Source organism: Chiloscyllium punctatum, chromosome 9 (genome assembly GCF_047496795.1).
Source record: "Chiloscyllium punctatum isolate Juve2018m chromosome 9, sChiPun1.3, whole genome shotgun sequence".
Taxonomy (NCBI): Eukaryota; Metazoa; Chordata; class Chondrichthyes; order Orectolobiformes; family Hemiscylliidae; genus Chiloscyllium; species Chiloscyllium punctatum.
In genome coordinates, this window is record NC_092747.1 from 81187776 (window position 1) to 81203306 (window position 15531).

At 41.9% G+C, this 15531-nt stretch overlaps 1 protein-coding gene across 11 annotated transcripts in view; it reads left to right on the forward strand.

Moving 5' to 3' along the window:
* Nucleotides 1-15531, forward strand: part of bcl9 (BCL9 transcription coactivator) — a 263026-nt gene that overhangs the window by 142309 nt on the left and 105186 nt on the right. For 9 of the 11 annotated variants that reach the window (XM_072577888.1, XM_072577890.1, XM_072577889.1 and 6 more), the window contains one exon: nt 5852-6180. The exons of 1 other annotated variant lie outside the window; for it this stretch is intronic. In XM_072577888.1, coding sequence (XP_072433989.1) covers nt 5852-6180 — 329 coding nt within the window. Of the gene's footprint in view, nt 1-5851; nt 6181-15531 lie in introns of those variants that run through there. One more of the 11 variants, XM_072577897.1, reaches the window with a different exon arrangement.

Below are 15531 nucleotides of genomic sequence, written 5' to 3' on the forward strand. Positions count from 1 at the left end.
TACATTACACACTACCTATTGTTAGTCACTGACAGTCTCCATTAACAGCTATCACTCTCCTAGCCAGATTGTTGTCCACCCCTTAAAGTATGTCCAACGGTTCTCCTCTCTCTTTGAGCTCACCTATCATTTACTCTATGCCCCCTCTCCCCACCCTATCTTCTGCATATAAATCAACATTTTCCTAACAACCATCAGTTCTGAGGAAGGGTCACCTGGACCCGAAATGTTAACTCTGATTTCTTTTCATAGATGCTGCCAGACGTGCTGAGCTTTTCCAGCAACTTCAGTTTTTGCTTCTGATTTACAGCATCGGCAGTTCTTTTAATTGTTATCTCAGAGTATTTTCTTACTCTCTCGGCGAACATGGGCGTCATTGGCTGGGCTATCATTCATTGTCCATTTCTAGTTACTCTTAAGAAAGTAATGCCAAACTGCCTTCTTGAACTGCTACAGTCTGTGTGCTATAGGTAGACCCACAATGCCTTTAGGTAGGGAGTTCCAGGATTTTGACTCAGTGGCAGTGAAGGAACAGTGATATATTTCCAAGTCAGAATGGTAAGTGGCTTGGAGGGGAACTTACACGTGGTGGTTTTCCCATGTATCTGCTGCCATTACAATTATAGATGGAAGTGATTGTAGGTTTGGAAGGTGCTGCCAAAAGGATCTCTGGTGAATTTCTGCAGTGAAGTTTGTATTTGGTACAGACTGCTGCTACTGATCATCAGTGATCAATATGGGAATGAATGTTTATGGATATGGTGCCATCAAACGTGCTACTGTGTCCTGGATGGTATCAAACTTATTGTATGTTGTTGGAGCTGCACATATCTAGATAAGCAGAGAATATTCCATCATAATCCTGACAAGTGGATAATCTTTTGGGAAGCAGGAAAGGAGTTGCTCACTGTAGTTTTCCTAGCTTCTGAGGTGCTTTTGTCACCACAGTGTTTACTTGGCGAGACCAGTTCAGTTTCTGGTCAATGGTAACCCCCAAGATGTTGATAGTGGAGAATTCAACTATGGTAAAACCATTGAATGTCAAGGAGTCGTGGTTGGATTGTCTCTTACTGGAGATGGTGATTGTTGGCATTTGTGTGGTGCAAATATTACTTCCACTTCTTAGCCCAAGCCTGGATATTGCCCGGGTCTTGTTGCATTTGGACATGGACTGCTTCAATTTCTGAGCTGTTGAACATTGTGCAACCATCGATGAACATCCCATTTCTGATCTTATGATAGAAGGAAAGTAATTGACAAAGCAACTGAAAACGTTTGGGCCTAGGACACTACCCAGTGGAGCCCCACAGAGATGCCCTAGAGCTAAGATGACTGCTCTCTGATAATGACAACCATCTTCTTTTATGCCCTATGTGTCTCCAAACTGCAGAGAGTCTGTTTCCCATGGACTCCACTTTTGCTGGGGCTGTTTGATGTCAAGGGCTGTCACTCTCACCTCAACTCTGGAATTCAGCTCTTTTGTCCATATTTAAATCCAGGCTAATGAGGTCAGGAGCTGAGTGACTCTGGTGGAACCAAACTGGATGTCAGTGATGAGGTTATTGTTGAGCGAGTGCTACATGTTAGCATTATTGATAATACCTTCCATCAGTTTACTGATGGATGAGTGTAGACAGATGGGGCTAGGTTGGATTTGTCCTGCTTTTTGTGTACAAATCATACCTGGGCAATTTTCCAACATGGTTGGCTAGAAACCAGTGTTATTGCTATACTGAAACAACTTGGCCAGGGCTGTGGCTATTTTTTTGTACAGGTCTTCAGTATTCTTGCCAGAATGCTGTCAGCTGATAGCCTTTACATTATTCAACTGATTCTTGCAGTGAATTGAATTGGCTGAAAACTGCCATCTGTGTTGCAGTGGACCACTGGAGCAGGCCAAGATGTATCATCTGCTTGACACTTCTGGCTGAAAAATGTAGCAAATGCTTCAGCCTTATATTTTGCAGTGATGAGCTGGGCTGTTCCATCATTGAGGATGGGGATAATTGTGGAGCCTCCTCCTCCAGTGAATTGTTTGATTGTCCACTTTCGAGTAGTTCTGTCTGTCATTTGCTGTTTGGCATGCAAGTAGTCTTGTTTTGTAGCTTCACCAAATTGATACTTCATTTTTACTATTACCCAGGGCTTTTCCTGGCATGCTGTCCTGCACTGTTCATTGAACATGGGATCCCCTTACTTGATGGTAATGGAAGTAAGGATGTTGTGTTGGGCCATGAGATTGCAGATTGTATTAGCATATGATTCTGTAGCTGCTGATGGCTCAGAAGTGCCTCACAGGTGCTGATTCTTGAGTTATTAGACCTTTTTGAAATTTGTCCCACTTCACACAGAGGTAGTGCCATACAACATATCGGAGGGTATTATCAACATGAAGATAGGACTTCATCTCCGCAATAACTATGCGTTGGTCAGTCTTACTGATACAGTCAAGGACAGACACATTTGCAGATTGGTGATGACAAGGTCAAGAATCTTTTTTCCTCTTGTTAATTCTCTCACTACCTGCCATAAACCTGCTCTAGCAGCTAATGTCTTTTAGAACCTGACTAGTTTGATTAATAGTGCTGCTGGTGAGACATTCTTGTTGGTGGGTATTGAAGCCCCCTGCCAGGAGTAAATTCTGTGCCCTTGCCACTCTCAGTGCTTTCCCTAAGTGTTGTTCAACATGGAGGAGCACAGTGTCATCAGTTGAGAGAGGGTAGCGTGTGGTAGTCAACAGGAGGTAATCTTGGCCATCTTTGATCGGATGACATGAGACTTCATAGTATCCAGAGTCAATGCTGAGGCCTCCCATAGCAGCTTCCTCTGTGCTGCTACCTCTGCTAGTCCTAAATTGTGAGACTGGAATAGATTATATGGAGGGACGCAACCATTGAAATATTTGAAAACAAGGATGAGAATTTTAAAATCAAATGCTACAATTACATGAGGAAGGGTAAATTAATTCCATTTTTTAAATACCCTTGGTCAGCCACCACAAAGACTTTTTTAAAGCATAGCTGTCATGCTTGATTTAAAATGTAGCGCTGGGCAAAATGAAACAGCCAATTGTAAGGTTTTCTTGAATGGTAAAAAGGAATTTTATTATCTACTAACCTCAAAATGACACATCCAGTTCACACACAAACACAGATTTAAAAAATTTAAAAAAGGACAACATCTAGTAATAAAGCTGCAAAGCGATGTGGATAGGTTGAGTGAGCAAAAATTTGGCAAATGTGTTATAATGTGAGAAAATATGATATTGCCTATTTTGGTAGAAAGACTGAAAAGGAAGCCTATTATCAAAATGGCGAGAGATTGCAGAGCTCTAGATGCAGCAGGATCTGAGTGTCCTAGTACATGAATCACAAATGGTTAATATGCAGTTACATCTACTATTTAGGAAAACTAACAGAACGCCATTATTTATTGTGAGGGGAATTGAAAGTAAAATTGGCTTGTCTTGGAGGTTGTCTTTCATTTGAGTGAGATAACTTGTTGTGGGTTTAAACTGAGGCTCACAATTGAGAAGGTAAGGCCTTCATGGCAATCACAGCTGGTAAATAAGTTGAACCCATGCTGTTCAAAACACATCACAAACCAACTGTGTAACCACCTGAGCTAACTAACCCTCATCAAGAGTTTATACAGAGAGACCGTTTCTGAAAAATTATAAACAGTATTGTTCACCATTCTTTTAGGAAAAATGTAAATGGGAAGTATTTCATGGAAAGTCTACCAGACTAATACCTGGAACGAGAGGAGTCTTGTCTTATCAGGAAAGGTTGATCAGGCCACGCTTTATATGTAGAGATGAGAAGAGTAAGAGATGAATTAATTGTAACAAATAAGATCCTGAAGAGTTTTGGCAGAATTGATACAGGAATCAAATTTCTTCTTGTGAGAAAATCTAGAACTAGCGGTCATTCATTGATAACAGAGATGAGGAGAAATTGTTTTTCACAGAGATTCATGAGTCTTTGGAACTCTTTTTGTCAAAAGGTGGTGGAAGCCTAGTCTTTCGAAAGTTTTTTAAACAGAAGTAGATATGTTTTTGTTAAGCTTGGTGTTAAAGGTTTTTGGAGTCAGTCAAGAATGTGGGGTAATTAGATCAGCTGTGAGGGTTTGCAGCATAATATCATCAGATTGATTTTAGAGTTAAATGTTCAGGAAAAAATGCATGACATAGCATTGTATTACTGAGAATTTAGAAAGTTTACTAAGAATTGTTTGAAGCAAAGTTTTCAAGATATTAAGGAGAACATATCAGATAAATGGAGAGAAACTCTTTCCATGAATAATGAAACATCGTCTGCCTTTAGCTTTTACACAATCTGCGATGGAGGTTATAAACTCAACACACACATAAGTAAGTTTGTGACTCACCTCCAAACATCAATTGATGCTGAATGAAATGTTAATTATAGAACTTAAATTGATAAATTAGAGTCTATGTGAATACAGATGAAAGGGGCAATGACTATATGGAGAATGGTTGGGCAGTTCAGAGAGCAGATACAAGTGGTTGTTTCTCAGACTGGAGGGCATTGCTCTCCCTGAAGGGTCTATATTGGGACTGCTGCTGTGTTGTCATATATATCAGTGATCTAGTTGTGGGTATACAAAGGAATATTTCAACATTCACTGATCAGGCCCATTTTCAACCTGCAAATTCTTGGATATTTCAGGCAGAATATGCAATGAGGTGATAGAATCTGGAGTGCAGGATTTGCTTCCTTTTCTTTCCTTCATTGCTACTGCCATAGGCTTTTGAACTCAGAGTATAATACAGCTTTTTTTTATTTGCTCATGAGACATGGATGTCTGTGGTTAGGTCAGCTTTTATTGCCCATCCTAATTCCCACAAGGGCACTTAAGAGTCAAGCACATTGCTATGGTTCTGGATTTACATATGTGCAGGTGGCAGATTTCCTTCCCTGAAGGACATGAGTGAATCAGATGGGTTTTTACAATAATTGACGATATCTCTTTATTTCCAGACTTCTTTTGAGTTCAAATTTTGCCATTTGTCATAGTGGGATTTGAACCCACATCCATATAATATTTACTTGGGCTCTGGATTACTAATCCAGTGATGTTATCATTAATCTAAAGTTATGTTGCCACCGCAAGATGCTGACAGTCATTAATGTCAATGCTGCCATGATTCACAGAAAGATTTTGATGCCTTTTAGAATTTTCATAAGCTCCTGGATCTTGACCACTTGAGAATTGAGAGAACAGGGCTTGGCTAGAGAGACACTTTTCAACCATCGGGATACAGGGGCCAGACTATCTTAATTGATTTTTCAGGAATTTTGCCTGAAAGCATGTGGAATGGTATAAAATAGTAACAGGCAAAATATATTTCACATTGGGTAGAAGATTGGAGAGAGCCAATACAAAATAAATCACCTAATTTTGAGTAAAATACAGGTACAGAGAAGCCGCGAACTATATTCAAGATCAATTACATACTCTAAATTTAAGATTACTAGATTTTTGCTCACCATGTGTGAAAATGGGACGTGACTCAAAGGTGAGTTTGTGGGCTTGGTCGCAGTCAACCATGATCTCACTGAATATTGTACAAGTTCAAGGGTTGAAATAGCCTACTCCATTTCCAATGGTGCTACAAAGTATGAAATACAACAGTTGTTATATTATTGTGTAATCATAAATAACCACAAAGAGTGACAAGAAGAGTGCCAGAGGGTGAAATTCTTTTGTCCTTCAAAGTTTACATATATCTGAAAGGATATTCTTGAATAAGTAACAACCAGGAGGGTGAAAAAATATCTATTTGCGAGTATGTTTATGTTTTTATTTTTTTTTTCTTTGTTTCTAGTCCAAAAGCCAAGGAGGAGGCCACAGTCCGGTCATCTCCCGTGACATCTCCTTTATGTGCATCACAGCTGGACACCAAATTGTCTAATCAAGCGAAGCAGGGTAGCACCAGCCAGCCACAGGCCTCGCCTTGTGATTCATTGATCGTGAGTGGGAACCATGGCTCAAAAGCTGCCCAAGGTTCGGGAGGAAATCTGGGACTAAAAAATGGGCAAGGACTGGGGACAAGCAGTGCGATAAAAGGGAAGGGCAAGAGGGAAAGAAGCATGTCTACTGACTCTTTTGAACAAAGGGATGCTGGCACACCCAACAATGAATCTGAACATAAAGGTATTAATGCAGTTCCTTTCTTGTTCTTTCTTCTGTGAATTGTTGTCCCCTCAAATTTGATTGGTGTTTTCCACAGAATGTATATTTTGTTCAATAATTTTAAACCAATTTGCAGGAGTCCTTAATGATTCAAGTAAAAAGAACTTCTGTCCACAATATTTGCATTGCATAGGATTAAGCAGATTGCATAACCAAAGAAACAGGCCATTCAATTCAACCAGTCAATGTCAACACTCTACTTGAGCCTTTCTCATCTAAATCTATTATTGTAACCCTCAACTCTTTTCTCCTCGTATAGTAATCTAGCATCCCCTTAAATGCATTTGTGCTACTTTTTCAATCACTCTCTAATAGCATTTTCCACATTATCACCAGTCTATGGGTAATTAAGTGTCTTCTGAATTCCTTGTTGGATTTCTTGGTGACCATCTTATTATTGATGGCTTCCAGTCATGTTTTTCTGCGCAAGAGAAAACTGTCTTTCCATTTCCAATCTATTAAGCCCTTTCAGAATAAAGAGTAACATTTCAAAACTTGCTGGTGATACCAAAGTTGCTGGAGTGGTGAACAGCAAGCCCGATATCAATTGGGTGCAACATGACAAGATGAGGGAAGTGAATGTGCTCAGAAACAAAAATTGAAATTGCTGGAAAAATCACAGCAGGTCTGGTAGCTTCTGCAAAGAGAAATCAGAGTTATGTATTGGGTACAGTGACCCTTCTTCAGAACTGATGGTAGCTAGGAAAAAGTTTTTTTTATGCAGAAGATAGGGTGGGGTGAGGGGTTAAGGAGTAAACGATAGGTGAAGATAGAGCCCAAAGAGTTGGGCCGACAAAGGAGTGGATAATGGTCAGCCTAGGAGAATGAATGACTTCTAAAGGGGACTATTAGTGGCTAACAATGGGTGGTGGACGATGTGATAACAAGGTTTGAGTAAGGACATGGGAGTAGGTGCCTTAGTCCTAAAACTGTTGAACTCAATATTGAGTCCAGAAGGCTATAAAGTTCCCAAACGGAAAATGAAATGTTGTTCTTGCACTGAGCTTCGCTGGAGCACTGCACCAAGCCTGAGTCAGAGATGTTGGCTAGGGAACAAGGTAGTATATTGAAGTGGCAGGCAACCGGAAGCTAATGGGTTTTTTTAGGTGTTCTGTGAAGCGAGCACCCAGCCTATGCTTTGTTTCCCCAATGTAGAGGAGACCACATCATGAGCAATGAAGGCAGTAAACTGGATTGAGTGAAGTGTGTTGCTTCACCTGGAAGGTGTGTTTGGGCCCATAAGTACTGAGGAGGGAGTAAATAAACAGCCAAGTGTTACATCTTTTTCAGTTGCAGGGAAAGGTGTCGTAGGGCTATGGTGGTGTATTGGGATCGAAGGAGGAGTGGACCAAGCAATCCCGGAGGAAACTGAATATACTATTGCCAATAGGAAGACAAGTTATGACAGTGAGAGGTTATGGACATTAAACAGATTGGGAAAATCTTTGCAGATGGACTATAATATGAGGAAATGTGAGGTTGTATGCTTTAGCTGGAAGAATAAAGGAGCTACATATTATCTAAATCGATAAAGATTATAGAAGGCAACAGAACAGAGGGCTGGGGAGGAGAGACTTTGAAGCTGATGAAGTTGATGTTGAGGTGAAATATAAGGTTTTGTTCCTCTAACTTCCATTTGTCTCTGTAACAACAGAGGAAGCTAAGGATGGACATGTCACCGGGGTTTTGAGGGTGGAGGTGGGGGTGTGTTGGGCATGTTGGGGAGCAGATGCTCTGTGAACCAGTCCCTGACACTGCGTTTGGTTTCCCAATATAGAGAGGACTACATAAGGAGCAACACATGCAATAGTTCAGGTTAGGTGATGTGCAGGTCGGATCTGGAAGGGCCTTGGATGGATGTGAGAGGGAAGGTGTGGGGGTAAGTGTTTCACCTCTTGCGGTTGAGGGTGTGGTGGGGAGTGTAGAGTTGACGAGGGAGTCACAGAATAAGTGGCCCTTGTTGAAAACAGACAGGAGAGGGAAGGAAATATCTTTTTGATGGTGGGATCTGATTGTAGGTGGTGGAAATGTCAGAGGATGAATCTGTGGATTTGGAGGTTGGTGGGGTGGTATTTGAGGACTAAGGAGACTCTATTCTTGTTGGGGCGAGGGGATTTGAGGGCAGAAGTATGGGCGATGGAGGAGATGCAGTCGAGGGCATCCTTAATTACTGAAGAGGTAAAACTGTGGTCCCTAAAATAGGACAATATCTGGGATGTGCTGGATTGGAATGCCCCATCCTGGGAGCAGACGCGATGGACGTGGCAGAATTGGGAGTATGGGATAGCATTTTTGCAGGAGGGCAGGTGTAGCAACCTAGATTTTATGGAGCAGTTATAATGAGTGACCAGGGCCAATGAGACTTAGAGACGTATTGGCATGGTCATTGATGCCGACAAGACATAGTGTAATTAGTGAAGCATATGGGATCTTCGGCTTCGTAAAAAAAGTATGGAGTACAAATGCGGGGAGGTTGTGCTGAATCTTTGGAAAGTTCTGGTTTGGTCATAGCCAGACCATTGAATTTGGTTCTAGTCACCGCACCTGACTGGGGATGAGAAGATGCCGAAGAGATTTCCCAGATGTAGTCAAGGTAGTTGTGGGAGTCAGTGGGTTTGAAATGGATATCAGTGGTGAGTCGGTTTCTGGAGATGGAGACGGACAGGTCCCGGAAGAGGAAGGACGTGTCAGAAATGGTCCAGGTGAATTTGAGGGCAGGGTGGGAGGTTACTCAATGAACTGTTTGAGTTCCTCGCGGGAGCGCAAGGCAGCATTAATGCAGTCTTCGATATAGTGGAGGAAGAGGTGAGAGATGGTTCCCGTGAAGTTGCGGAAAAGGGACTAGTCCACGACTCCTACAAGGAGGCAGGTATGCGGGGCCATGCGGGTGCTCAGGGCTACCCCTTTAGTTTAAATGAAATGGGAGGAATCAAATAAAAAATTGTTGAGAGTGAGGACCAGTTCTGCCAAGCGAATGAGAGTGTCAGTGCAAGGGATCTGGCTAGGTCTGTGGGAAAAGAAGAAACAGAGGGCTGTTATGCCCTCCGTGTGGAGGTACAGGTGTTAAGGATCTGTATGTCCATGTGAAGATGAGGTGTTGGCGACCAGGGAATTGAAAATTTTGGAAGAGGTGGAGGGCATGGGTTGTGTCTCAAATAAAGGTCAGGAATTTCTGGACCAAAGGGGAAAGAACAGAGTCAAGGTAGGAGGAGATGAGTTCAGTGGAGCAGGAGCAGGAGAAGGCAGAGATGGTGGGTCGACCAGGTCAGTCAGGTTTACGTGTTTTGGGTAGGAGATTGAAATGGGCAGTGCAGGGTTGCGGAACTATCATGTTGGAGGCTGTAGATGGAAGATCTCCTGAAGTGATGAAGTTGTTGATGATGGCTTAGTGATCAGAAGTGGGGTCATAGTCAAGGGGACGGTAGGAGGAGGTGTCAGAGAGAAACTTACAGACCCAATGGCCTCAACATTGACTCTATTAGCTTCAAAATCCCTTCTCCCGCAGCCTTATCCCATGTCTAGCCCCACTCCTCCTCTCCTCCCTGACTTGTTCTAACCTGTCCATTTTCCCACTCATCTATCTGCTCCACCTTTCCCACTGACCAACCACAATAATGCCCTAAATGCATCCACCTACCCTACCCCCAACCCAACATCCCTCCCTGCATTTACTTCTGGACTCCCTTCTGATAAAGGGTTTAACCTGAAACATTGACCTTTCTGCTCCACAGTCTGACCTACTGTGCTCTTCCAGCTGTACATCTATTGATTCTGATTTCTAGCACCTGCAATTCTTACCGTCTCCTAGTCAAGGAACAGAGGGAGTTGGGAATCCTGAAGCATGAATCCAAGTTCAGCAAGTAATAGGGAAGGCAAATAGAATATTGGCCTTTTTTTTCCCAAAGAAAATGGTGTATGAAAGTAGGAAAAACTTGTTAAAACTATGCAAGGCACAAGTCAGATGACAATTGGAATTGTGTGAACAGTTTTGGTCCCCTCATGTAAGGAAGGATATTGGATGCAGTCCAGGGAAGGTTCACTAGGCTGATACCAGGTATAGCGTGACTGTTTTATGAGGAGGGTTTGAGAAGGTAGGGCCTGCAACCATTGGACGATACAAGAATGAGAAGAGACCTTATTGAAACGTAAGATTCTTAGTGACAGAGTAGATGCAGAAAAGTTGCTTCCACTTGCAGGAGAGCCTAGAACCAGAGGGCATAATCTCAGTGTAAGGGATTACCCAATTAAGACAAGATGAAGAGGAATTTATTTTCTTAGAGAGTAGTGAATCTATGCAATTCTTAATGTAGAGACTGGGTCACTAAGTATTTCAAGTCTAAGATGGACAGATTTTTAATCAGTAAGGGAAATGAAGGTTATGGGGAGAAAGATAGGAAAACTCTTGGAGTTGAGAATTATCAGATTAGCCATTGACTTAGTTATGGAACAGACTAGACAGGCTGAATGGTTTACTGGTCTGTTGGACAGAGATAGAGTGGGCAGACAAGTGGCAGATAGAATTTAATACAGAGAAGTGTGAGGTGTTCATTTTAGCAAAAGGGATAAGGAGAAGCAATATAAATTTTATGAATCAGTTATAATGAGTGATCAGGGCCAATGAAATTTAGAGGTTTATTGGCACAGATCATTGATGCCAACAGGACATAGTGTAATTACTGAAGCATATGGGATTTTGGTCTTTGTAAAAGAGATATTGAGTAGAAAAGCGGAGAGGTTGTGCTGAATCTTTTGGAAATTTTGGTTCAGTCATAACTAGAATATTGAATTTGGTTCTAGTCACCACACCTGACTGAGGAATAGAAGACGCCGAGGAGATTTTCCTGAATGTTTCCAAGAATGAGGGATTTTAGCTCTATGGTTAGGTTGGAGAAGTGGGAGCTGTTCTCTTTGGAGTAAAGGAGATTGAGAGAAGGAGTAAATTAATGCATTTGCTGGACTCTGTACTGAAAACAAAAAGTGCTGGAGATTACAGTGAGTCAGGCAGCATCTATGGAGAGAAAGCAAACTTATGTTTTCAGTCTAGACGACTCTTCACCGGAGATTGAGGGAAGATTTGATAAGCATGCAAGATTTAGGCTGGTTTATGTAAGGTAGATAAGGAAAAGGCGTAAGATAAATGTGTAAAAACTAGGAGACACAGATATAATCCTTTGGGCAAGAGTAGCAACAGAGAAATAAGGAAGGAATAGTTTATGCAGCGAGTGGTAATGGCCTGGCAGTGGCTACCTACAAGAGTGGTAGAAATGGAGATGATGAATATTATCAGTGGGGCACTGGAGAGAAGTAATCTTATCTTCGTACGGAATAGAACAAAGGAACGGAGCTGCTACCTTTCACTGGGTGACGAGAGAAACAATAAATACTCGCATTTATATAGTGTTTATCATAATGAATGATGGCGCAATGCATGTCATAGCTTGTGAAACATTTTTAAAGCGGAATGTAGTAAAGATAGGAGCAAACTCCCATAAACTAAAAATCAAAGGATCTGTTTAGAAGATGTTGATTGAGGGATATATATTGAGCAGGACACTGGCGATAGTTAAGTCTTGTTGTGTTTCATTGTAATAATGCCCTGGGATCCTTTTGCATTAACCTGACAAGAGAGATGCAACCTTTATATAAAGTCTCATCCAAAAGATAGTATCACCAACAGTGCAGCACTGCCCTCTGTACGATAGGGTCAGTGCGAATGTTTTTGCATTGAAAGCCTGGAATTCAAACCCAGAACATTACAGTTCAGATGTAAGAGCACTCCTCACTGAGCCATATTCGGCCAGACAGGATTCTTTTGAGTTACTCTGGGCTTTGAAGATCTGGCTTTGAAATGCATTAACATAGTGTGGTTCTGTGATCAACAGTGTGGGATAGTTGGATGACAAGCAGTCACGAGAATACTGGTGGAGTGACTGCTGTCATTTGGATGAATGTCATCCCAAGAGAGCTCAGCAAATTGGTATTCCATGTTGGTCCTTCAATGGAGTGACACCTCAATGACACAGATAATCTGCTGGAGCACAGCTCACTGGACTGCTGTGGGAATTTGGCTGCTGAATTTTGAACACTGAATATAGCTACACTGTGAAACCACTGGCAGAAAGTATGACCTTCATGACCTCAGTCTGAACTTCTATTTCGGCTATGCGAGGTTGCTTGAGTTCCACCAGCGCTACAGTGATAACGGTGACTCAATCACAATGCTAGTCATTAGTGCTGGTTAGCACTGCTGCCTCACAGCGCCAGAGACCTGGGTTCAATTCCCGACTCAGGCGACTGACTGTGTGGAGTTTGTACATTCTCCCCGTGTCTGCGTGGGTTTCCTCCGGGTGCTCCGGTTTCCTCCCACAGTCCAAAGATGTGCAGGTCAGGTGAATTGGTCATGCTAAGTTGCCCATAGTGTTAGGTAAGGGGGTAAATGTTGGGGAATGGGTGGGTGGCAGGTCGGTGTGGACTTGTTGGGCCGAAAGGCCTGTTTCCACGCTGTAAGTAATCTAATCTATATTGTTGAGCGCTACTTCCAAATGCGATGCGATGCAAGTTGCCAAGTGGAAGCCAGATGTCTCTCTGCTCCTAGGCAGTGCCCTGACAGGCCTATGTTGAACCATTCATCTGTTATTCCTCAACATTGTTGTTCTTTACATCACCTGATTGAATTACTCATTTAGGACCCTTGTAGCAAATCTCATGAGTGATTCATCCTCCTGTGATTCACAGTCCTGCTGTGAATTGCAGAGTCATAGCGATCTAGAAAAAGGCCCTAAACAATGTCCTTTGGCTGATTAAGTCTGTGCCACTCAAAATCAACCACCTAAATATTTTAATCCTATTTTCCTGCACTTGGCTTACAACTTTATATGACTTGGCATTGCAAGTGTAAATCAAAATGCTTGTTAAACATTATAAGGTTTTCTGCCTCTACTACATTTACAAGGTAGTGAATTCCAGTTCTCAGTTCTCTCTGGGTGAAAGGAAATTCCTCATATTCCCTTTAAACTTAGGCGCCCTGGTCATTGATCCTTCCACACAGGGGAAAGGTTTCTTCCATCTATGCTATGTATGCCCCTCATAATTTGATACAGCTCAATGTCCCTCCCTCAGTCTCCTCTGCTCCAAGGAAAACAACCCCAGTATATGCAATCTCTCTTCATAACTAAAACTCTCCATCCTAGGCAACATCCTGCTAAATCTCCTCTACAACTTCTTAGCTGGCACCTGAACCATGTTTTCTATCCCTGGCTTGGTTACACTCCCCTCATACCTGGTGACTCATTTACATGCAAATTTCTGACTCTAAAGCAGCTCTAAGCTGCATACAGCAGTGTGTCAGGTAAAGCTTCCTTATCGATGCTGCGTTGTCACTTTCTCTCTCCTTGTGCTGCTGCAGTGGGGTAGGTGATAGATTTCAAGTTTATCCTGCTAATGTTTTAGATGATGGGATTCATTCACAAGCTACTTGGGTCATTATCTTTGGGTCCTGGCAGATACGTTGACTCCACCTAATGGCTTCAGAGTTATCATGTAGAGTAATGCAGGTGCTCAGCCATTTCAAACCCACTGGAATCTGACTTTTTAAAACCCCAGCCAGTGGTTTCCAACCAGTAAGTGCATAAAATCATTGCCGAGATAAATGACAATTTCACAACAGTGTCTGAAATCAGAAAATTGAAAAGGGAAAGTTTAGGATGAAAGATGGGGTGGTGGGATGGAAGACCAGAGGTTTCCTGCCTCTCCCGACTGTGCCGGAGCTGATACATCTGTTAGCAGGATGAGGGTGAAGTGGGAGTTAAGACTGGAAATAGTTAGAAACCCACTGGAATTCTCAATATTTTAGCAATGCCGATACTGTTGGCTTTATTGCAGCCAAACCCAAGTACAGGGATCTACTCTGTATTGGTTAGGTGATGCAAACATCTTTGGCCCTGACTAATTCTGTTCAGGTTCCAGTGGATATAGCCACCATAGTATTAATGGTGTTTCACTGTATTTTGATAGTATGACTGCCATAGGTAAATTTTTAAAAATTCCTGCTCATGAATGTGGTGTTGTTGGCCAAACCACAATTTATTGCATTTCTGTAACTGCCCTCAGACCAGGGAAGAATGGCAGTTTCCTTCCCTAAAGGACATTAGTCAACCAGATGGCAATTTGTTTTTCCGGTCATCAGCAACAGTTTCATAGTCATCATTACATTGTTAATTCAAGAGTTTTATTGATTTTGAATTCCACCATCTGCCATGTCAGGTCCCCAGAAAGTTATCTAGGTTTCAAGTGAATGTTGTCCAAAACAGCAGAATCCAGATGTCTGGTTGGCATCACTGAAGTGCAGGTGAACGTGAGTTGATACATTTAAATACTGTCAGAACCTGATTGCTAGGAACTGGTGATGAGTTGTGATCCACTGAACAATATGAAAGATTCTGTTACAGTGGGGAGGTAATGTTATTTGAAGATGTATTCATTACCTTGATTAGCTATCGAGGTCATTGAACCTCTTGTGACATAGCTGTCAGGCCAGACATTGGGTATTGACCCCATTAGCCTTCTGCACCAACTCTCTGCTTACAATTTACTTCGACAGCCTCCTGCTTTCTTCTCCCCTTCTTCCCAGCACATTCCCATTATTTCAACATGCAAAACTATGGTCTCCAGCTCCACATCTGTAAATCCTGGACCCCTCTCATATTCTAGATGCTTTGATTGTATAATCATTATAATCAATAATAGCTGCAGCTACGTTCCACTGTGTTCAGAGACTGTTATTAGGAGGAGCAAGCTGTCTTCTTCACTATATATCAGTGTGCACTGCTCATCCCCTTGCTGGGTGCTCAGACAGCACCTGCTCAGGCCAGTGGTACAATAACACACCTGAGGAGGCAGCACTACGTTTGCATATTACTTGTGTATTGGGATCACATACAAACCTCTGCACTTGAGAAAGGTGCTTGATCAATTTTGAGGCAATTTAGTTCAAATGCCTCTTTTTGTTGATGCCTATATCTCAATTTCCTGTAATTCTTATTTCAAATGTATCAATCACTGAAATAACCGGTTCAAAGGACAGCATTTTCACAATCTTCAGGTCTGCAAACTTTGATCAGAATTAAATCATAAATGAGAATTATAAGCACAAATCATCTTTGAGTAACTGATTCTTGGGACAGTTTGTAAACCTTGACTTAATTCATTTTTGCTAGGCCATGTGTACAGAAATAAGTTTGTTTACTTGTTCCAAAATCAGTACCAACATTTTTACCCATTTGCTGAAATAATACTCATTTATCCGGAGTTTAC